Source organism: Neovison vison, chromosome 12 (genome assembly GCF_020171115.1).
Source record: "Neovison vison isolate M4711 chromosome 12, ASM_NN_V1, whole genome shotgun sequence".
In the NCBI taxonomy this organism is placed as follows: domain Eukaryota; kingdom Metazoa; phylum Chordata; class Mammalia; order Carnivora; family Mustelidae; genus Neogale; species Neogale vison.
Genome location: NC_058102.1, coordinates 12,450,300 through 12,474,815, shown reverse-complemented (window position 1 = coordinate 12,474,815; position 24,516 = coordinate 12,450,300). Strand labels below are relative to the sequence as shown.

Below are 24,516 nucleotides of genomic sequence, written 5' to 3'. Positions count from 1 at the left end.
CTGGCCTTCATATATTTCTCCTACCTAACCTTGTATCAATACACAGTAGACACCTAATGAAAGTTTGCTGAATGAAGGATCAAAGGGAAAATTCCCCAGATCCATGCCACACACTAACACCCAGAAATACTAGACTCCAAATCCATTGGTAAGGAGTTGTCCTCTCGCTGAATACAGCTATCTGTAAGGAGATGTGCTGTCAGTACACGGAACGGTTACATATATATGAAACCATTTATCGACTCCAGAGTGGTTCAAGCAAGACCCTACAAGACCTATGTCAGTCCTGGTATTCTGGTCTTCAGAGATTATGATGACTGGCTTTAAATACGTCATGTAGGGGCACCTGGGTGGCTCAGTGGGTTAAAGCCTCTGCCTTTGGCTCAGGTCATGGTCCCAGAGTCCTGGGATCGAGCCCCACATCAGGCCCTCTGCTCAGCAGGGAGCCTGCTTCCTCCTCTCTCTCTGCCTGCTTCTCTGTGATCTCCGTCTGTCAAATAAATAAATGAAATCTTTAAAAAAATATATGTGATGTAAATGCAGGGTTTTAACCATCACACACAACCCAAGGTCCAAGCAGACTGCACATACCTGACCAGGGAGATGTAACTCGACTTGACCCCAGGTCCAACCTCACTGGTTGCCAGATCCTCAAGGGAAAGGGCTCTGTGGTTTGTCCTGCATTCTAAGTGTTGTCTTCCCAATGCAGGGTGCCTCTAGGATCTGCCAGCCTGCTCAGAAAGACAAGTTCTCATCTCCAAGTAAGGAGGTCTAAGAACCTGGTGGACTATGAAAGGGCTTTGAGTGCCCTTAACAGAATCCAGAATGAAAAGGAATCAAATGTGAGCTCAGAATGGCAGATCTAGGCATCTCCATCCTGCACAGGAGGTCATGGCAGAAGCAAGTCTCAAGGGCAAATAATGCAAAGATGAAGGTGGGAGGGGTCCACTAAGAACCCCTGATCTTCTCACCACCAGACCATACCCGTGGCAGACCACCTTAGTGTTATTGTCCCTGAACAGGCCCTCTTCAGCTCAGGAAGCCAGCACCACAGAGGGAAAGACCCAGAAAAATTGCTCTGGAAGGAAGTAATAGAGCAGGGAGTCCCTCAGACCTCAAATCTCTCAACTGCCAACCCACTGAGGTGTCTGTAGAGGTGCTTCTTGGCGAATTCCTTCTAAAAACTCAGACTGTTTAAATAACTCTAGGAAGCTGTGTGGAGTGCTAGGAAGAGATTGCATTCTGGTGACAGCAAGTTTACCCCCACACCGTGACTCTGCCACTTGCTAGCAACTAACAGGGAGAATTTACATGAGTCATCTCCCTCATCATGCTTTAATCCCTTCAACTGCACAACAGAAATGACCCCCTGTTCCATGGAGGCTGGGAGCAGCAGATGGCAGAAAGTGGTAATGGCTTTGGGAAGGGTCTCACTGTGAAAATGTCCAAGCTGCCCAAAGGGAGGGGGGCCGGTCCTTCCTTCCTAGCTTCCTCTCTTTCTTTTCTCCCTGCACCTCAGGAGGGGCCTAGCCAATGTGCCGGCTGCTCAGGAAATGCTGTGCTTGCACACCTGGGTGCACGCCCCCTCTTGCACAACCTCTTGACCGGCCACCCACTCCCCGAAGCAGACACGGCTGGCCTCTCTGTGACAGCAGTCATTCGTCCTGTGAGCATTCGGTTCACAGACCCCAGTTTTGTCCAGGAATTGAGCAGTAGAATGACCAGGAAAGGCAGCTCCAGCACCATCGCAAGGAGTGAACCCTGAATAATTTATCTGTCATGGCCACTTCCTTCTTTCTGGAAGGGAATGGTTTAAAGTTGGGGACTCAGTCCTGGCCAAGGAGAAATAAAAAGGAATCTGCTTGGGGACTTCCGGGAAAGGCTTTTCTCCATGAGAAGAAGAGTGGGGGATGGCAAGCCCATTTGTGTGTGTCTGAGGCCAGAAGCCTGGAGCTGCTAGAACCTTCTACCAGCCACGGGGACAGGTAGAGACAAAACCCATGCACTGGGGACGGCAAAAGAGAAAGCTGGCAAGCACCCGGCCCTTGACATTGTTACACCTGAATTAACCAGCCCTGGGTCCTCCCACTGCACACATCACCAAGCGAACAAACAAACGCCTAGTGTTTACACCGCTCATGTTAGGTTTTGGTCACTTACAGCTGAACACATCCTGATACACACTCCCTCCCAGACATCAACACACGCAGCCTGTAACTTCTCTCCCCTTTGCCCCTGATGTTGGCCTTCACTCTCTAGCTCGGTTCATGAACCACAACTCAGAGAAACACCCCTGGTTCTGTATTGGTCCAGGGGGATGCAGTGCACATCTGAAGAAAGTAAAGCACCCTCCTCCTCCTCCTGGCCACTCTCCCTGGCTCATCATCCTGTTTTATTTATAGCATCACCACGCATGGAAATTAGACTGGGCATTTATTCGTCCTCTCTAGTCTCAAGGTGAGCTCCAGGAGAAGAGGGAGCGTGTCTATTTGGATCACGACTGCTGTTCCAGCCACTGTAGTCACCGCCGGGCCCCTCGGAGTGTGTGCTTCAAAAATATCTGACGGGTGCATAAGTGAACATGCTTTTCCAGCACATTCTTCCTAAATGCCTCTCCAGAAAGTGAGATCCCGCGCCCATCAATGAAAGTAGGAAGAGCGCACTATGCAGGTGCCTTTATTTTCTTGTGTGTTTTCAGTAGAATAAATGACGGAGCTCCCGTGCCATGACTCCCCTGCCTCTCTCCTTCTTCCACGTCATAGTTGCCTTTGACCCAGGCGGCCACCTAAGTTCTGTCTCCTCTGCAGTCCCACCAGAGCCCCTCCCGACTCCTAAGCACTTTCCACTTTGTCTCATTGGCCTGCCTGCCCGCAGCCCATCTCCCCTCCCCCACCCCAGACAGTGAGTCCCCCCAGGGCAGGTTCTGTGTCTCGTTCATGCACACGTACCTAGTGGCTGGCACACAGCGGCTGCTCGAGGCACATGTGTGGAAGGAACACAGCGTGAATGCCAGGGCTGTGGCCAGCTGCGGGCGACGGACTGGAAGGAGGGCAAGTGTCCGGGTCCACGTGACAAGGGGTGTTTCCTTAATCTGCCGGAGGCTCACCCCAAGAGAGACAAAATATAAGGAAATCAAAGGACGTGCTGAAAATGACAGGTGTAGTGTCTCCGGCAACTTCTCTCTCTGGGACTCTGGCCATCGGTACAATGACAGGGCTGGACCAGATGGTTTCTGGAGATTGTGGCAAAGGGAGCAGGGTTTGAGAGCAGGACCAACTGGGTCTCATCAGTGCTTCTTTGCTGGTTAGCTGTGTAGCCCTATCCCCACCACTCCATGTCTCCGGGCACATCTCAGTGATAAACCGGCGTGGATGACAGCCGCTTAACAGGGCTGTCGGGCGGATTAGATGCAGCAATGGGTGCACAGCCCCGGCTCCACGGCCTTTCCTCCTGTCCTTACTGCCTCTGCTGCTTCAGCCCCTGAGGTCCCTGTCCTCACTCTTGACCCGCCTCCTCAAGCACCCTCACACCTTTCTCTGCCCCCAGGGGAGGGAAACAGGTCCTCACAATCAACGACTCCTTTAGTCAACCAACAGTGGCCTGACCACAGTGGGACTCTAGCCTCCTGATCAGCATGGTATACAGCAGGCATTTCACTGTGCATTCACCAAACTGGTTCATTTTCCTCCGGGCGCAGGAAGAACTCCATTTCCCAACCCCCTTGCCTGGAGGCAGGGTCATGTGACTCATTCTGGCCACAGTATATGAGCAGAAGTTACATTAAGTCACACTTCCCACTTCTGACTCATTGAAATTCCTTCCTCTTCCGGGGAAAACTTGGAGGGCGGTAGCATCCCCGTTCGGAAGGACCCAGATGTCCAACTACATCAGGCTTTGGCATGGATGCACAAGGACGCTCCGAAGATTGTAGAGTTGGCTGGTTACTGCCTCGGAGCCCAGGCCCCTGAGCTCCATCGAATAACCTGACACTCCCAAGGGGCACCACTTCTAAAGCAGGACATGTGATCTCTACTTGCTCCCCATCTCGGGGCGAATCCTCGCTCTCTGCATTCATCCTCCACAGGGAGTGGGGGTCAGCCTTCACCACCCCCTCACCCTCTATGAGAAGGTCTGGCTTCCAGTGTCCCAACGCAAGTTCACCGTCTCTCCTGGGGCATCTGTCACTCTCATGCCAACTGCGTCTTGTGCCCAGCACGGCATCCTGGAGCTCCCTGGTGGACTACTCACATCAGACTGTCATGACATCCACGCCAACTCCTTGATCTGGGCCTCGGCTTCCCCACATACACCGTGAGAACTCAGAAGCGTCTCCTGCTCTGATATTTGCAAGCCCAGGGAAGCATGTCTGACAGCGACCGCCCACAGGCTGACACCCAACAGAGAGCACCCTGGCCCAGCCTCCAACCTCCACGTGACCCATAAACTCTCCTAGCTGAGCAAACACGTTTTATTGGGCCCGGGGACACTTCCTGGCCAGCCTGTTCCCATCCCTCATCCTGCTCCCACCTAGCCAGTTCCCCAGCATGGCACCTCCCCAGCCCCCCCCGCCCACCCTTCAGCTCCACTCTGCCCCCTGCCCCTTCTCCCCAACACCTGCGTCCCCGGCCTTAAGGAGGGTGGAGAGTTTCTTCTCTTATCAGCTCCTCCTCCCTGATTACACAGTAATTGGGAGCAGAATTCCCCGTAAGGACAGGTGGATGCCTTGTCAGCAGCCAGCCAACAGTTTACAGGACAGACTGAAAGGGTTCCCTCGGTGCTACCTCGGGGGGACATGTAAGGGGCATACCAGCTGGGAAGAAGCAGGACACCAAAAAGAAGGGAGAGTCACGCTGGGCCTGGACCCTCTGGAGAGGCTTGTGACGTGAGGCCAGGGAAACCAGAAGAAAGGCCAGAGACATCGGCACTCGGTCCAGCCCTGACACAGACAGCCAGCCTGCAGTGCTTGGAGACCCTTACCTAAGCCTGCACCTGCCAGAGGGCAGAAGCTCAGGCGCTCTGGAAAACCTATTCTGGAGTCCAGAAGCAGCAGAAATCAAAGTCCAAGAGGGTTTCTGGAAACACCTTTCAAGGCTGCAGGTGGTCCGGATCAGAGTTGGCCTCCTGGGGCCCAAAGGTGGCACTCCAGGCTTCCAGAAGCTGGCCAGAGCCATCAGGCTAGGGCCACAAGCCAGAGAAAAGACAAACGTGGACGTTCCTCTTCTTTCCAGCTCTTTAGCTTAGACGGCAGTGACATCAGGGACTCCGACCTAGCCCAGGGATTTTGAAAGCAACCACCCGGAGAAGACCTTTGGCAGTACAACCAAACCCAGCGTGGCCATGCCGGCTCCCGTGACATCAAGTCTGCAAGAGCTCTGAGCCCAGGGGCCTGGGATACAGCCCACTCCAGCTCTCCCAAGGTGACCTGCCTCTTCGGGGGGGCAGTTAGAATAGCCCATGGGAGTCCGTGCAGAGACAGAATCGTGCTTGGATAATCTGACATGAGGCTCCCCGTGCTCAACCTCCGCTTGCCCTTTTGATTCCAGAAGTTCCAGGGGAGGAAGTACGCTACCCTCCCCCAGCTTCGCCCTGGGCGCACACAAGGTCCCCTTCTGCCCCTCCTCACAGCCACCCACTGAGTGCCCCAAGGCAATCCCTGCCCTCTGCAGGGTATGGAGAGCAAAAGCTCAGGGTGCTGTGAGGCCCCCAGGAAGCTGGGACTGTCCTTCTCCATCGAGGAGATCTTAAAGAGGCCCACCGAGAGGAGCCATGTGGTCACGTCGGAAAGGGCAGGTGGACAGGACACTGGGCCAGCAGCAGCTGTGAGCTCCGGACCAGAGAGGCCTCCGCAGGCCCAGCCACAGGGTAAGTGTCTTCTGGTCATTTCTTTTCCATTCGCAGGGCCCCAAGAGCCAGCTGGGCAGGGAAAAGGTGCTCCATTTCCGTAGAAGAAAGAGCCCCCAAAATTCAAAGAGAGGTCAGGTGCCAGGCCAGTCCCTTTCTGTTTAGCCAGGACTTGGGTTTTTCAGAGGCAGACCCCAAGGTTCCATCAGCAGCAGAGGCAGGAACACGGGCTTGCTCCCATCAACAGGCCACAGCTAAGAACGCTGGCGTCCATTTATTCTCATGGCGTCCCCGCGGCGGTAGGGGCTGTCCTGACCGTAGAGAAGCGTGACTATCGTAATTGGCAGACAAGGAGACTTGGCTGCGAGAGAGACGAGGTGCAGGATGCCCCCACGTCACACAGCTGGAGAGCGGGTCCTGCCTCTGGCTGCCCCCAGCCACCTCCATGCTTAGTCCAAGCAGGTCTTCTTCATAAGCAGAGTCAGTCCGCACGTCTTCCCACAGCTGAAGCTAGGCCTGGGATCGGCCCACCCAATCCCCCTCCCAGCAAGGGTGGTCACGAGGGTCTGCTGGGGCCTGGTTGTATCTGACTCGTGGGGTCCCCAGTTCTCTCTGCTTTCAACCCCTTGAATCCAAGGAAAGGCTGGAAAGGCAGCTCAAGGGAGCTCAGGATGCCTCCTCCTACCATCACCAAGCTCTGCTACCTCCCCCAAGTGCAGTCTCCCAAGACAGGCTTGTGTTCACTGCAGGCAAGGGGGAAACCCTGGAGGGCTGCCTGTCCCCTGGAGCGGAGTCTACCATGGGAAAAAGTTCAGCTTCATTTCTGGCAGCTCACTAATATCTTCCAGTGAGCAGAATGAGAAATAGAGTCTAACCTGGCTCTCTCCTGCGGCAGCTACATGAAATCTGCGAGTCCCCTCTCTGTCCTAGAGAGAAAGAGAGGTGGGGAGGGGAAGTGGCAGAGAGGGAGAGAGAAGAAAGGAGAGGGGAGGTCCGATCCCCCCACCAGGGGAGCTTTCCTTCCTCTAGTCTGAAAATGGCTGATGGCAAAAAGGGAGCCGTCATTCTAAACCTCCCCCTGAAGATGCTGACACTCTCCACGTCCGCTATCCTGTCGGACGAAGAACAGACCATCTTGTGAGGGTTTGTCGAAATAGCACACCTCAGGATGGGTAGTGCCTTGTGGCTCTTGCAGCACTCCCCTGGCTGTTTCCCACGGAGCTGCCACAGTTGTGAGCCCCAACTTACAGATGAGGGACCCAAGAAGAGCAGCCACCCGCAGAAACCACGTGAGTGTTAGCACCGGAACTGAACCCCGGTGGCCTGTGACGGTCCACGCAGGCTATTCCTGAATGCGGCTTAAATCTGTAGATCTCCTTCCACGAGCACTTCCAAAAGGCCAGTGAAGATCCTGCTGGTGGTTTCCAAAATGCGTTTGAGGACTACGCAGACAGCTTATTTATGTCAACAGTTCTGGAATGATTCCTACCCTAACCTTCCATTTCTGACACGTGACACCGGTTATCCGTTTATGGTCATGATGGGAGGTTCTCTTTTAGAATGTATTTATTTATTTAGGTAAAACAAAAAGCCTACTTGGGAAAACGCTAAGCAGATAATAATACAGATGGGAGGTCACCGTGTCAGAAACCACAAAAGCAACTTGCAGACGTTGCCCATGAGCCAGAACGTTGAGACGCTGGACGTGGAGGATGGGGAGCCAGACTCCAGAAATCCGGCCTCTGAGAACCCGTCTGGTACTGCTAATTCACAGGAGGACCTTGGGCAAGCCACTCCCCTCCCCAGGCCCCTGTTTCCCCATCTGGAGCATGAAAGAGCAGGACCAGAATATTCTTAAGGTCCCTCCCAGCTCAAACATGCCATGACTGATTCCATGGCAAAATGGTGGCTGGAAAGCCTCTGTGGTGTCACTCGTGGTCCTTTTCTGGCAGAGCCTTCCTCCCTGCAGAGAGGGGAGGAGGCTGTCCGTGCCAGGCAGGAGCAGGGTAGCCAGGAGCTATGGGCAAGAGAGCAAATGGCCTCCGCAGGATCTGTCCCCTCTTCCCCGCCCCACCCCACCGCCGCCTTCCCAGGAATCTGCATTCTGGCAAACTCTCCCAAATGACCCTGATATAGGTGGTCCGAGGACCACTCTTAGGGGAAGCTGAGGCCCAGGGAGGCGAATAGCTTATTCTGAGCTATGTGCATGTGTGGGGCCAGCTCGGTCACCCAGGCCAGGACCAGTGCCAGGCCTCTCTCACTTCTCATGGAGGTGACCCTCATAAGGGGTTGGACCCTCCCACATCTCAAGCTGATGGAAAAATCCAAGAAGGTCTCCCTACTTGAAAGGATGCTGAGCCCAGCTGTCCACTCACTCCTGAGAGAGGCCGCCCCTCCGCCCCCCAAGCCCAGGACCCTCCAAAGGCATGGGAGGACCAATCACAAGGAAGTCAGACCCGGGGAAAAGAGAGGTCATCTGTGCCACAGAGGACACTTTGCAGGGAAATCGTGATGCCTGGGGCAAAGGGTAGAGAAAGATGAGGGAAAAAAGCCACTCCAATGGGTAACCAGGACAGGGCTTCTGGCTGTGGGGGGCTCAGCTCTGTTCTCATCCGTCCTTGACCCATTCAGTCCCTCCCCAGATGACTGTTGGGTACTTAAGCCAGTGGGGCTGGACACTGAGGAGATAAACAAAGCCAAACCAGTGACCATCCCCCTGGAGCAGGGGTGGGGTCAGCAGCTTGAGAGTCCTGGCGACATCCCCTTGGGGCAGTGCTTGTGTGGTACAGCTGGCCAGGGATAGATGGCATCCTTGGGTTTTGAGGGAATCCTATTGCCATGGTCAGCAAAGTTTTTCTGCAAAGGGCCACTGAACTCTGCCTTCACGAGGGAAAAGTCAACAGTGTGTGACTTAGTGGGTGTGTTTGTGTTCCAGTACAACTTTATTTATAAAGCCAGGAGAGGGCCAATTGGCCTCGGGGTGCAATTGACCAACACTGAACCCCTTAGTGTGACAAAGTCCTTCACAGACCTGTCCTGCTGCTTTGGGCTCACCCTCCAGGCACACAGAGCAGCCTGACTTCTGATTTTTCCCTCCCTTTAAATGCCTCCACACCTTTGCCCTTCAAAACTTCTGCTCCTCCTCCCCTTCTCCTAGCTCCTTTCCCGTTTCTTTCTGCTCCCCTCCCACACCCACCCCTTCCTTTCCTGGTCCTGTTGTGGCAAATCACCACCATAGACAAGAGTGGCTTAAAACAACAGAAATTGACCCTTATCGGTCTGGAGGGCAGAAGTCTGAATGAGCCCCTCGTTTTCCTCTTTGTCTTCTCTCTTTCCCATCCTCCCTCCCCAACCACCCCAGTCTGGAACCCAAGGAAGCAGCGTTGCTCTGCTCCTGGTCCCGGGATTTGGGAATCCAGGCTCAGGCTGTGGCCAGACCCATGGGTGTCTCATTGCCTTGTGATGAACAGCTCTGATACTCAGAGAGGTAGACCCAGGGGCTCCCATCAGAGCAGACAGGAGTGGTGCAGAAGGAGGAGAGCTAAAACCTGGAGTGCCCCAGGATAAGTATGGTTTTGGTTCACCCCTCAGCCTCTCTCAGTCCCTGCCACCAGAGCCTCACCCTAAGGAGACCATGGAGACGCTCCTCTAGGGCATCGGGAGGCTGATTCTAGAATTGAGAACCTGGCTGAATGTTAAGCCCTGTAGCAGTATAGGGAAGAACAAGGCTTGGTCCCAGCTTGCAAAAAAGCATTGTCTTCCTGGGAGCTCCCACAAAAAAACAGACCAGAAGGAAAAACTGGAGCACAAGGGATTTATGTGGGACATGTAAGGACACAGCACGGAGGTAGTGAAATCACACAAAGAAGGCATGTGTGATTAAGCCAGTGACCACGGTGGGAAACTGAAGCTTAAATCCTTTGGGAAATGCAGCAACCATACTCCTCAGAATTATCTGAGCTTTTGAGTGCAGAAATACACATCCTGGCAGTCGGAAGTTGATCTGGAGCACAGAAAGCTCTGAGGGTTACAAGCAGGGCACTGACAACACTACTCTAATGATAGGACACAGAACATCAGAACCAGGAGAAATCAGTGCAGACAGAGGACACAAAGCCCTGGCTGTCATTTAAATTTGATTTATCCATTGTAGTCCTCATCCAGGCAAGCGTCAAAGAGTGACTAAAATCCACCGAGTGGCTGGCATATCTACTGCTGCACAAGGAATTATCCCCTCACTCAGTAGCTTAAAATAACAATACACATTAATTGTCTCACTCAGAGTCTGTGGACCAGGAATTTGGGAGTGACTCCACTGAGGAGCTCTGGCTCAGGGTCCCTCATGGGATTGCAGGAAAGATGTCGTATGGGCCTGCAGCCTCCTGAAGGCTGGGCCAGAATAAAGGATCGGCTTCCAAGGTAGGCACTCCACGGCTGGTGAGTTGGTGGCAGCTCAGTCGGCTGACCAGGAGACCTCAGTTTCTTCCTATGCAGGGCTCTCCCCCTCCCCCTACAGTGTCCTTCCAACTGGAGGGGTCGTAAAAGGGCATCCTTTACGTCCTTTTTACGTCCTTTTGTGTCCTTTTACGACCCAGCCTGAGAAACTTGCTAGCAGCGTTCCCGTTGCATTCCCTTTGCTCTGTGAGCCACTGAGTAGAGCCATGTTAAAGATGAAAAGAATTTCTGGGTTGAGAGCCACCCAAGAATTTGCAAACATATCTTAAAGCCACCAGAGGTGCTTAGTTGGGAATGGGACGATGTAGAGAACAAAACACAAGCCCAGCCTCTGCCCGCACACAGCTTCGAGTCTAGTAGGGACGACAAAGAGCCACCTGATTATCCTAAGTGAAAGCAGAATGACAGCTGTGCTAAGTGCCAGGGAGAAGGTGACATGGTTCTGAGACCCTATGACCTGAGACGTTTAGTGCCGGCAAAGGCTTCCAGATGAGCCCATGGTGGAGTGCAGTCTGAACACTGAGTGGGGGGAAGGTGGATCCCCCCCATTCCATGCAGAGGGAACCCCCAGGGCAAGGACTTGGTGTTGGACAAGATGTTCAAGGGAGCAAGGTGAGGGCTGAGAGCTGGAAAGGAGCCCAGCCATGCCGGACCATCAAGGACATTTCTGCTTTGTATCCCAAAAGGAATGAAGAACCACCGTAGGGTTTTCCGCCCGAAAAGGTGCAATGATCATATGAATGAGAACGCTCAGGTTCCCAATGACAAAAACCATCTTGGGTTCGCTGAGATAGAGAAGGAAATGTGTTGCTTTGAGGAACATTAAGAAGTAGTTCCTCATACTGAGCCAAGGGACGGGCGGGATCATGAGCGGGCTTCAGCCATGATGGGAGCCAGGGTCAACACCACCATGTGCATCCAGCAGCTTCTCTGCACCCACTCAACTTTTCTCCTTCCCAGTGACACCCAGTCACTCTGAGAGTTTTATCAGCCTCCAGCGACTTCCCACAAGTTCTCTAAAGTCCCACGTCCAGGAGTCCCAGAGGAAGGACCCATTGGCCGGGCCTGAGTGAGATACCCACCTCCAGACCAGCCAGCCGAGGCCGGAGTGGGTAGCCGAGAGAAGGGGGTGTGTTTGGGCCGTGTCTGGAGGCTTCTTCTCGCTGACCCTCATCTTCCCTCACACTGTGCTATGCTGGAATGATGGTTTCTCACATCAGGGCCCTTATAAGCCTTCATAGTCATCTTCAGTCTCCAGACCTGGAACTCTCTTAAGTGTTTCTGTTTGTCGCTGCTCTTTAATCAATGGTATGTTCCCAAAGAGCTTTGCCTCCCCAGATGCTCCTCAGAAGGTAGCAGTTGTTGACCCATTTTCGGCTAGAAACCGCTTTCCCTGCCATTTACAGAGCCCATGGCTTTGCACACCTCTCATCTGAGCACCCTGCAGCCCTGCACTTGGGTTGGCTATGAAGAGAACAGTGAACTTCCTCACCCATGCTTGGCGGGAAGGGGGACTAAATATGATCTCCCCATTGCCTAGGGGCTAGTTCTGTGACACTTCCTGTGTCCCAGCATGAAATACGCTCCGGCTGCACAGCCCGTGAGGTCCGACTATGCCCCGGCATTGCCACTAGTAAAGATTGGAAAGAAATGGCCACAGGAGGGGAGGACACATACGCACACTCTGAAAGCCCGTGAAAATAGCCCCTTGCCACCCTGTCCCGGTTCTCAGTACTCACACTCACACTCACACTCAGTACTCCCCCTCCATGTGTGAGTCTCACCAGACCTATACACGCTGTCACTTCATGACACAGAGAGACCGTATGAACCTGACCAAGTGCTCCGAGAACAAGGACAAGGGAATAGTGAACAGTTCAAGGCCTTCCAGGAAGGCTTCAGAGAGGAGGTGACCTCTGAGATGGAGTCGGGCAGAGAAGGGGAGAGGACACAGCAGGCAGAGGGAAGCACGTGCAGCAACCTCGAGGGAGAAAAAGGAGTTGAGAAACAGAGAAATCCAGCGTGGCTGGCATCTAAAAATCCTGGAGCAATGGCAGAGAGGAGATGCGAGATAAGGAAACTGAAGGTCAAGTGCGCCAAGCTGGGAACTTTGGCCTTTATTTACGCACATCAGCATCTTTAAAACCTATGTTTAGAGGAGTAGCGGGCTTCCAGAGATGCAGGGCCAGAGCTGCCTCGGACAAAGGGGAGCCAAGCAAGCTGCACTCGGGGGGGCCCCCCACATGCATCAACAAAGGAGCTCTGCCACTATCTGTTGTGTGGGGCTCCCCACACAATTCCCTTTAAAAAAAGGGCGCACCTGCTTTAAAAAAGAAGAAGAAGAAGAAGAAGGAGGAGGAGGAGGAGGAGGAGGAGATATACAAGTGGAAAGTGCAGGGGAGAGAGAGAGAGTGTGTGTGTGTGTGTGTGTGTGTGCACATTGGCTGAGATCTATACATAAAAAGCATGAAAGTAAGTCTGTGCACAAGAAAACTAACAACGCTGCTCTGCTGAGAGCCCTCGCAGGTCCTCCCTGGCAGTCTGCAAATCTCCACCAAGAGGCTTCCCAGTGGTCTTCAGGCCAGTTGTCGCCCTTAGTGATTTCTTTATTTTCGTGTCTTCCCTCCCTGGCTGTATTCTCTTTGCTGTTTCTTATTCATGCAAATAATCCATGTATATTATCAAAAAATAGAAAACACAGTTAAACAAAAAGAAGGTGAAAAATGTAGCTGTAACTCTACCATCTCATCGTCTAGCATTAACCACCATTAACATTTTGATAGAAAGATACGTAAGCACAAAGAGAAAAACTAAGACAGATTTTTGTTTTTACAAATGCAGAGGCTGATGGTGCAAGCCAAAAGTGCTCTCAAATTTATTTAAAAAAAAAAAAAAAACGGCTGTGTTTCTACAGAGATTCACAACAGACCTTGCAGAGAAGGAAGGATTGGATTGATTTGAGCTTGAATAGATGAGTATCTGGTGATGTGTCATTTGGTGATGAGTATGCACCAGACAAAGAAAGAAGACAAGTATTCTAGGCAGGGGGAGCTGTGAGACCAGGCACCTAGAGAATAAAAGGGCATGACCAATTTGTGGAATCTAGAAATGATCAGGTGGAAAGATGATTCGGGAAAGGGTGGACGTGAGGAGCCTTGAATGCCATGCCAAGGAGTTTTCCTTGTATGCTATGAGCACCAGAGAACTGTAGGAAGTCCGTGCCCAGGCTAGCGAGAAAAGCCCAGCCCAGGTCTACCCTGGCAGGCTCCTGCCTTGTACCCTGCCCATCACGTCCAGGCAGTGTCCCCAGCCTGCAGGAAGGCTCCAAAGTGTGCCCTGGATCCCCTCTATGCTGCATCCACTGAACAAAGTCCATTTCCAGAACCTTCCTCCAGTGGCAAAGCCCCCCGGGGCCTTTCGCTGAGCAGCCAGGGCCAATTAGCAGACCGAGGAGAAGGAACAATCAGGGGAGGGAGCCGAGCGCAGAGAAACATCGGTTTATAATTAGGTGGCCTAATCACCTGTGTAAATTGTGTATTTCTTATGATCGATGTGCTAAACGGCTCAGGTTTAATTAAGTTCTGCTGACTCGTTCTCTTTGAAGACCCACTGAAGTGTGATTCACAGCTCACACAATTAATAACAGGGAGAGGAGCAACTTGAAAGGGGCAGCAGTCCTTGCCACCTTCTTCCACCCTCTCCCCGCCAATCCTCTGCCCTGCCCTGGTGCCCTTGGCCCACCACAGTGGGCGAGCTGCACTGTGGCCACCGGCTCCTCAGCTTCCATGCCAAGAACATGATCAGGAGATGCTGGACCTGGACAGGAGCTTAAAGATTTTCTCACTCCCAATCCAGTGCTCCTTCCAGAGCTGGGAAAAAGGGGACCCAGGGACCCCATCAACCTCCCCTCTGGAGCGTTTGGGACATCCCAGTCCTTTCTGATGATCAAGAACCTCATCCAGTGCCTAGGATACTCTCACAGTGAGCTCCTATTTCCAGCATCTTTTTGAATGAGGTTCCTTCTGGTTCCAAAATTCCATAGGCCAAGTTCTGTGTTCTACATTCTTCTTTGCTCCATATCAGTCCATGCTGTTCTGACTTTTCTCACCTGCCTCCTCTCCCTTATCATCCACTGTGGTCTGTAACCCATGCCTGCCTCGCTGGTGCCTCCCACCCCTTTCCTGGAGCAGCTTCCACCTGCATCTGGAGGGAAAACTGAAGAGTGGCCTTTCATCTCTCCTTAGTCAGCCTCTCAGATACTTCTCAGAGATGTGGGCCTGGCAAGTCCACCCTTCTTCTTGTTTACCCTAAACTTCCCATTTCCCCAATGCCATCAGAATTGGTGCTCCAAGAAACTGAATTTTTATTTATTTTATTTTATTTTATTTAAATAACCACATGGAGATGGTAGCTACCACCCTAAACATTGCAAACCTAAAGAACTAAACTTTTTTTAATTTTTTATTTTTTTTAAACATATAATACATTTTTTAAGGAGCTAAACTTTTAACAAAGTCCTGCCTCTGATCCAAACCTGTTTTCCTGAAGCCAGGTCCAAGTCTATCTGACTCCTCCCATACTGCTCTTCTGGTTCAGTCTCATGAATTAAATTTCAGGGAGCCCCTGTCACTGGGAGTGATCTCAGCCCCAGGACCCCTCCATCCCTACCACTCCTTTTTATAGTCCTCCAATTTGAAGCCATTCAGTCTAGACTAACATCACAAAAAGGGCTGGGGGAAAATCAGTGTTGACTGTGGGCACCCCAAGAACCCACAGTCAGACTTGAGAAAGAAGCTTTGGCACCCTGAGTCCTGCAAGGTGGTGGGTTTGAGGCTCAGCCTCCATCTCTCCACTGGTGTGGATTTGGGATGTGTCTGTTTATTCCCTGGAGAAGTCACTAGAGCCATTGGACACACACACGTCACACACACACACACACACACACACACACATTCATTACCATCATCACTATCATCAACATCATCATCATCTTCATCACCACAATCATCACCATCACCATCATCACCATCATCATCATCACCACCACCAACATCCTCATTGTCACCATCATCACCATCAACACCATCATGACCACAATCATCACCATTACCATCACCATCATCACCATCATCATCACCACCACCATCATCCTCACTGTCACCATCATCACCATCATTAAAACCATCATGACCACCACCATCTTCATCATCACCATCATCACCATCACTACCATCATCATCATCATCACCACCATCATCCTCATTGTCACCATCATCACCATCATCAACACCATCATGACCACAATCATCACCTTTACCATCACCATCATCACCATCATCATCATCACCACCACCATCATCCTCACTGTCACCATCATCACCATCATCAACACCATCATGACCACCACCATCATCATCATCACCATCATTATCACCATCACCATCATCACCATATCATCATCACCATCATCTCTCAAAGAATATGTAGCTCAGAACTAATATGAAAACATGTTTTTCTTTTTTTAAAAAAGATTTTATTTATTTATGTGACAGAAAAAAATCACAGGTAGGCAGAGAGGCAGGCAGGGTGGGGGAGTGGGGAGCAGGCTCCCTGCTGAGCAGAGAGCCCGATGCAGGGCTCAATCCCAGGACTCCGAGATCATGACCCGAGCTGAAGGCAGAGGCTTTAACCCACTGAGCCACCCAGGCACCCCTGAAAACATATTTTTTTAACTGACCAGCAATTTGCCAGACAGCCCACTCTCCACAAAGTCAGAGGTCACTTATTATGCAGAAAAGAAGTAGGTCCTTTCTTTCTCCAAATTATGCCCTCCAGTTCTGCCAGAAATAGGAAAAGCCACATATATCTTTAAAGATTCTCCTTTAGTTACACAAATGGAAGCATTGAAAAAATTATTCTATTAAGGAGTCTATTTTTAGTCATAAACCCTTGTTTGCCTAAATTTCCTTCTGGAGAGAATGGAGAAGGTGGCTTCTTTTTCTCATCATCTACATTGTTTCTAATCCTCTGTTCTCCATGATGCTTGCTTTCCCATGTTCTGGTTCTGCACCCTACATTCTCTGTCCAGGATCCCCCATTCCATAGCTCTGTACTCCCAGAAGAATCCTAACTCCAAACTGTCCCAAACACCACAGTTTGCCCAGGAAACCTGGAATCTTCCATCCTGTGAATTTTTTTTTTTGCAATGCCCTATAGAACTGCACAGTATTACTATCACCTAAAATGCTGGCCTTGTGATTGAATGAATGTGATATTGTCGACATATTCGTTTTTGTACTCCTACAGTTGGCCCCCAGTGCCTACGAGATGCTGGGCACAAAGGACATGTTCCTTAAGACTCAGCAACGGGTTGACATTGCCATCTCTCTCTGTATCAATCCTTACTGGCTTCAGTTCTACGCTTAAACACACTGCTAGCTCTAAACATAGAATAAATATCTCTTCTTAAAAATTTTTAAAAAGAAGGTAGACCTGGGAGGGCAAAAGAGAGAGGGAAGGAGCTCTCTCAAGTCCAATCAGGTGGTTCACAGTCCAAGAGCTTATTCTAGCAAATGATAAATGTTTGAAACCTCACTGTCTGTGACTCCCAAGAAGCTCCCAAGAGTTATCGAAATGAGTCAAAGTCCTCTGAGGGAAGAGAAAATAATTAACAACAAGCTTGAGGGGTAACTGAGAGGGATGACACCAAAGGCAGACTATGAGATGCCATTTCTACCACTGAGGTCAATGGGCCTGGTTAATCCCAGAGACTGAGGAGTAGCTTCAGCTGTAGGAGTAGCTTCTCCTCTCTGGCCCTCACCTTCCACCAAACAAACGGTTCCCTGGGCAGGCCCAAGGCGAGGTGTTTTAGGTCATCCAGCCTCCACCTAAAGAGAAAGAAAATTATAAGATGTCAGGGTGTATTTGGCCTGCTCTCTTCACCCGTTGCACAGATGGGGAGACTGAGGCCCAGAATGTAAATGAAATGTGGCCCAAGTTGTAGAGTTCAGGAATAGAGCTCAGGTCTCCTGATGTCCAGTTCAGTGGGTTTCCTTCTAACAAATACTAGGATAAATAACAAGTGTGCACACACACCACACACACACACACAAGACACACATGCACACACACCACACATACACATACACATATACACACACCACACATGCATGCACACACACACACACACACACTCTTCGGTTGTTAAACAATCACAACTAAGATCCACTCTTCACCCAATGTCTACTCCAATTCATAGCCTGTAGTGCTTTTACCTCATCTTTTGGGGGGGTGAGGAGGAAGGTGAGCTGCGTGCGAGAAAGGAGACCTCAGGAAGATTTCAGATCCCCACCCTCCTTTTTAGTCATCCCATCTGGCCTGTGACACCTGACATTGATCCCCAAAAGGGGGTTTGGGGAGGGGGGTTCTACCTTTCCCACAGTTCCTAGAATTACATCATGTAGACTTTGTTTGAAGTAAAACTAAGTTGAAGCCCTGTCCTCCGAAGTGCATGGTCAGGAAAACAAACCCACTACCACCTGATTCCATCCTTCCTCCACCATCTGTGACCCTTGTCCCCTTCACGACATACAGGGAAGGCTGCACATGGGAGATCTTCCTTACTCTTCATGCTTCCCTGGTCCTTCTCCAGAACAGCTGTCCCAAAGCCCTTCTTCATCCCTCCTGCCCTGACCCCTTCACCTCACTCACTCTCTGCTGGAGACCCGACTTCTGGTTCACCTGCCTGGAAACTCACATGGTACCCTCACCTGTATAGCGAGTGTCTCTGACATGTCTCTCCCACAGCTATCCCCTTCCAGCGCCCCTCCAGAGCCCTCTCTCTCCCCTCGGTCTCCTGACATGCTCCAAGCTACTGTCTGAAACTTCTCCCCAGCCTCCCCCGCCACCTTCTAACACCTTCTCAATATATGAATTCTTCTCCTACTTACTGCTGTCACTTCTCCCCAACCACTCATGCCTCAATCCACTTTAATTCAACCTATATTTGTCAGAGTCTCTAGGAAGTGTCAGACGCCACACTGGGTATGTTTGGGGTACTGCAAACATAGGTCCTCATTCCTTGGCTTCTGCCATCATATTTCTACCCAAGTAGTTTTCCTCTGACCTTCAGTGTCCTCCTAAACGCCAAATTCAGGACCACATCCCTCAAATCCATCTTAGAACAAAACAAGCTAAATAAACATGCATGCATGAAGGCAGGCCAAGGTCAAGGTCAAGGTCCAGCACCACACCAGGCACATAATAGGTGTTTGATGAACACACTGATATTTTCTGACTTTTCTTCCTCTTCTCCCTCACTTGTTTTTAATTCTATGAACACTCCTTTCTTTCCAAAGCTCTCTTTCCCCCTGTTTCCTTGGGCACTGTTTGGGTCTGAGCTTCCTCTGGCTCAGATCATCTTCCCCAGAAAACAGACTGACATAGAGATTTGCTGGAGAACATTTACTGGGGGCTTTTCATGATGTTATTCTGTCCTTTCTGTTTTAGTCCTGGGAACATACACTCTGTCTCCAGTTAGCAACTGCCATTCTTCCTCCATGTGCCCAGCACACCTTTGTGGACTTGTCTGCAGTGGCTGCCTCCCCTCAGCCCCCTTTCACTGCCCACTAAGCCCTCACTGCCTGTTCTATGAGACTGCTATGACCCTTCTCTGTCTCTGTTATAACTAATCTATCCCCAGCATTGACACTTACTTGAGTTTCATCACTGGATGTCCTCCTTTTCCTCCTGTCTCTGGGACCTGCCCATTGTGGTGTCCCTCACTGATTTCTCTCAGCTCCCTTATGAGCTGCTGAGCCTCTGCTCAGTGGATGGGTCCAGGCTTACTCCCAGATCCCCCACTTTTCTCTACATCCCTTCCTGCCTGAGTAATCTCAGCCAAATATTCACTGGCCCTTCCCAAATTTGAACCACAGTCCTGAGACCCACTTTGAGCTCCAAACATATATTCATCTGCCAACTCGAGAGTTGTTTTGAATACCCAATAGGCATTTCAAAATTTATCGTGTCCCAGCAGAATAGCTGATTCCCCATCATCCACACACATGCGCAGACCTGGCTTCCCAGGCCTGTGTTAGGACCAGTGTAGTTGCCTACAGTACTGCACAGAGGCCTAACACTTGGGGTTTTAATGCTCATGGTCATCTTGAAACTCTTAATAAGTTTACACGTGAAACTGTGCTTTGTAAGTGAAGTTCAGTGGGACCAGAAAGCAAGCACTAGGGCCCTGAAGCCTTGACTCAATGCTCAGTGCCCCTCTTCCCACCACCCTTCCTTCCCAGCATGGGCTCTAGGCCACTTATTCCCCATCCTTACCCAGTGACGGATACTTCCTCCATCCTGTGTGATTCCAGTGGTGGGAGGGATTTCAGGGTATGGATGGAAGGTGGCTCAAGTTCAAGTACATGTACCCTGGTGCCAAGTCAATGGGTGGGCTCTGGTCCCTGTGAGGTTTCACGCTCACCCTATTAGTAACCCTGTGCCCAAGGGAGCATGAACTTACATGGCAAGTTTAAAAACCTAAGCAAACAACAACAACAACAAAACACACTGACAGGTCAATAGAGACTGCAGAAGAAAATGAAAAGCTCTTTTTCCTGCTTTTTGAACAAGAGCACCATGTTTTCCTTTACATTAGGCCACAGAGATTACGTAGTCAACCCCGCATGGACACAAGGCTGTACAGTTAGATTGGAAACAGGTTGTAAGGGACTGACTGCTGTGGAGTTCAGTTTTTACTTTGTAGACCAAGGCTGGCAAGTTTTTCCTGTGAAGGACCAGATGGTAATTATTTTAGGCTTTGCAGGCCATATGGGTACTGTTGCAACTACTCAGAGCTGCTTGCGAAAGCAGCCATAGACAATACACAAACCAATGGGAGGGCTGTGTTCCAATAAAACTTTATTTACAAAAACAAACAGTGGGCCATATTTGACCCTCAGGCTACAGTTTGCCATGCCCTGTTGTAGACAAAGGCAAGTCATTGAAGGCATCTGGACACCAAAAAGGACAATCATGGGAGTTTCTAGAAAGTTATCTTGACCCCCACTGTTTAGGATAGATCAGAGGGCTGGACCTAGGGACAGGATTTCTATTGAAAAATATTGCAAAATTCTGAGCAGAGGAGCCAGTGGCCAAGACTCTGTAGTGCAGCAGGGGTTGAAAGAGTGAAATCAAGTAATACAAAAGCCTCATCAGGGTGCCAACAGCAAGATCACTAACCCAACTTGAGCCCTCTTCCATCCAGAGGAAAGAAAGAGCAAGCGAAGGGTCCGAACCACCTTCACCTCTGAGCAGCTGCATGAACTGGAGAAGATCTTCCACTTCACCCACTACCCGGACGTCCACATCCGCAACCAGCTGGCAGCCAGGATCAACCTCCCAGAAGCTCGGGTGCAGGTACAGCTGTCAGCCCCCACTCTTAGCCCCCAACCTCAATGCTTTGGGGTCCATGGGTGAGACCCTGTGGATCATGAACCCTCCAGGGCTGCCGCATCTGAAATCTCCCATTGCCTTTATCCCTTGAATACAGTCACATTTGCCAAATATTATTTCCAGAAAATGAGGTCACCGTAGTTACAAGGTGGTGCCTGTCTTTGGGAGGTGGAAATGGAGGAGGGTGACATCAGTGATGGCCATCGGTATCTGCTTCCTGACTTCCCTCTCCCCCTGGCTGTAGTTCCAGGACATCATTCACCATGTAGCCCCATTCACAAAATAGTTCTTGACAATCTAGACCACTGGTCAGCAAAGACCAGTGACCTTTTTCTGTAGAAGACCAGATGGTAATTGTGCTGGGTTTTGTGAAGCCATACAGTCACTGTCTAAAACATTATTGATGAGCTCTACAATTTGAATTTTGTATAATTTGCACGTGTCGCAAATATTCTTCTTTCTATCTTTTCTCCCAACCATTTAAAAACGTGAAAGCCATGCTTAGCTCACTGGCCATACAAAAACTGGTAGGAAGGCCAGGTTTATCCTACTGGCCTTAGTTTGCCAACCCCTGATCCATTCCCCATAGGTGTCACTTTGAAGGCAGCATAGAGAAGTGGAAAGGGCCATCCATGGTCTGAGATCTACCTAATCGAGAATCTGTCATTTGTTCCCCTTGGAGTGTCTGTGGTTAGAGATATAGTTGCCCCTTGTCATTTACCGGGGGCATGTCCTGCCTCTCTGCACACTCCCTATTTTGCAAGTACCCCCCTAGCAAATCCAAAGCCAATTATGACATTGTTGGCTGGCTCTAAAACACTTCTCTACATCACTTTTTTTCCTTTTTCAATCAAATATGATGGATTCATTCCAAATTCAAAAATCTGAGCTAGGGCCCAGGTCAACATTTTACTCTTGATTTTATCCCATCCCACTTTGCTTCTGGCTATGGAACACAGCCGTTTCAGACTTCTCCCTTTCCCTTCCCAGTTAGAATCAGTCAGGAGCTGCATGGACAGCGCCTGCAGGCGCTGTGAAGCTCCTTCGGGAGCATGGCCAAGGACAAATGCCCACGTGTCAGGGACAGCCAGGGCACCCATGAAGACAGGGAGCTGCCAATATTCAACCTATAGAAGCCAAGGGGCCCACAGGGTTGCGAGCCCATGGCCTACAGGCAGGAAGTAGCCCACGGAGGAGTTTTATTTGATCTGCACAGCATTTTCAATCTCTAAAAATTGAGATTTCCGCCTTAGATACTGGGAGAGCCTGCAAGGCCAGGCTTGCATTTCTACAGGATCCCTGCTGGCTGAAGCTGAGACACTGCGCCCTCTGGGCTCTGTTCCCCCACAGACCCCACCGCCCCTCTTTATATGGCATCCAGCTGCTCCACTCGGGCTCGAGCCCCCAGCCCCGCAGGCACTGAAGGTTCTGATCTCTGGTCCCTTCTCAGAGGGCAAACCTCCTGAGCCAAGGAAATCCTGATGCTGTGGAGCTTTCTAAACTGTAAAGAGCCAGTCCCTGGGAAAGCATCAGGATCATGCTTTTGTGGGGAAGGTACTGGGTGGAGAAAAACCCTGCGGCTGATCTCCAACCTGGTTTTCGCCCACCCCAGATCTGGTTCCAGAACCAGCGTGCCAAGTGGCGGAAGCAGAAGACCGGCAGCCCTGGGGCTCCACAGAGGCTGAGTGAGGCCAGCTTGGCCCCGGCCATGAACCCGGACAAGGCCGTGAGTGGCTGAGGCACCGAGGGTGGCGGTGGGGGGCACTGTCTGCAGGAACGTCCCACCCAGACACAGAAGCGAGGAACCCCAGGGGCTCTGTGTACAGTAGAGGGTACAAGGGAGGCTATTCCAGAAAGAGCACAGCTTAGACTGCTCTGGACGTCTGTGGGACGTGGGTCAAGCCGCTGCCCCTCTCAGTCCCCACGTCCTCATCTCTTGGGTGACAATCACTGTGCCTCTCCTTCCGGCACAGACAGGCTTGTATTACTGGGCAGAACTTCAGAGTTTCAGGACCAAGCAGGCAGGGAGTAAGGGGCAGTGCTCAGAGGTTGAGCAAGTAGGCTCTGGAGTCAAACTGCCCAGGCTCGAATCTCAGCTCTGCACTTAACAGCAGTGTGGCCTGGAAGAGTCACTTCGCCCCTCCAAGGAGAGTAGTTATTCGATGAGGGTGAAATTGCTGATACATGAAAAGCCTTGGCACCTAGGATGTGCACTCTGAGCATGGGCTGTCCGTGGGGGATAGTGTGTCAGACACAAAACAGTGGGCAACCAGCAGTACACAACATAGATGGTCCTGTGGCCCGAGGTTTGTGCATGCCCTCTGTGACGCTATGAGGTAGGATGTCTTTACTTCTCCATGTTTTGCTAATGCAGAAACTGGGCACCGAGAAGTAAAGTGACTTTCTCACCTCAAGCAAGTCCTATAAATGCCAGGATTAGGACTGGGTTTTCTGGCCCCCGGGGCACACATTTGTCCCTGACATTGTCCCCTACCCACCCTGAGTTACCCAAGTCCTGGGGGAAAGTTTGGGAAGCCGCAGGACAGCTCCAGGTGAAGCCTAGGACTCACTTCTTACCTTACCTTCCCCTTGTGACAGGGTCCCAGGCTGCCGCCCTCCACTCAGCCCCTGCTGGCTCTCCCCACCAGGTGCTATCCACCAGCTCCTGGTCAGCGGGTCTCTGCCTGGTGCCCCGGCCAGATCACCCTCCTGCCATGCCACCTGTGGGAGACGCAGCCTCTCCTAGGCCCTCTCATCCAGCAGACCTGCGTCCCTGCTCTGTGCTGCCTTCCACCTGCGAACCCCAAATGGAACAACCTCTGTGCCACCTCCACATAGAGATTGAATCCCATCTCGCCAATGGAGCCACTCTCCCTCTCCAGGTCAAGACAGGAGGCAGGAGGGTGCCCAGGCCTCTGGAGGAATCCACCTCACCATCCAAAGAAGGCCCATGGCCCAGAAGCCTCTCTGAGCACATCCGGAGGAAGGTTGCTTCGGACTCAGCAGTAAAATGAGCAATACAGGAGCTCTCGTGGCTCCTCCCAAGGTTGCCCTCTTGGCTCAGGAGACAGAGGCTGTGTGAGAACCCCAGATGAGTTCTGGACCAAGGAGGGCATTATCTTGCATTCCTTTTTCCTCTAACTCACTATGTGACCTCCAGCTGGTTACTCACCACCTCTGGACCTCATCTCTAACACAGGCATTTGGACAGGTGACTCCCAAGGGCCCTTCTGGCTCTTCCTCTGGTGAGGTGAACCATGGTGAGAAGAGAGGCAGAGAGGAGGCCAAGGAGGGGTCTCCAAGGAATGTCTCTTCATTCATTCATGACACATGTATTGAGCACCTACTGAGTACTCTATAAATAGAACTGGATCCAGACACAAACAACGGAGGCTAGGCCCCCAGGAGTTCAGTCCAGTTGGCCCAAGGGGTTGTGCTAAGCTTCCCCTGCAAGCAGAATGTGTGCTCCGTGACCTTGCCGTTGGCCCATGCCTAACAAATTCTGTAGAGCTTTGATGTGAATGTACAAAGTGGGTGAGAAATATAGGGAAAGTTTTTTTAAAATTAAAACAAAATGTAGTGTCTTTGGTTATCCTGCTGGACTGGGGAGGGATGTTGCATTTCTGGTCTAAATAAAGAATACGACAGTAAGCTCTTTCCAGAGTTCATTTCCCAGAACTAATGCAAGGGCCCAGCTAGCAGGTCAGCCTCCCTCCGTTGTAAGGAGCCTAAGGATTCTGCTGATTCCTTGCAGCAAGACCTTGG

At 51.1% G+C, this 24,516-nt stretch overlaps 1 protein-coding gene across 1 annotated transcript; it reads left to right on the top strand.

Annotated features, from left to right (window-relative positions):
- Positions 1-5,337: 5,337 nt before the first annotated feature.
- ISX (intestine specific homeobox) lies at positions 5,338-23,589 on the top strand. The gene is given in 6 exon segments (XM_044226320.1): positions 5,338-5,349; positions 5,626-5,665; positions 5,668-5,862; positions 20,564-20,715; positions 22,364-22,477; positions 23,350-23,589. Coding segments are annotated over 6 exon segments (753 nt in total).
- The last annotated feature ends 927 nt before the right edge of the window (positions 23,590-24,516 follow it).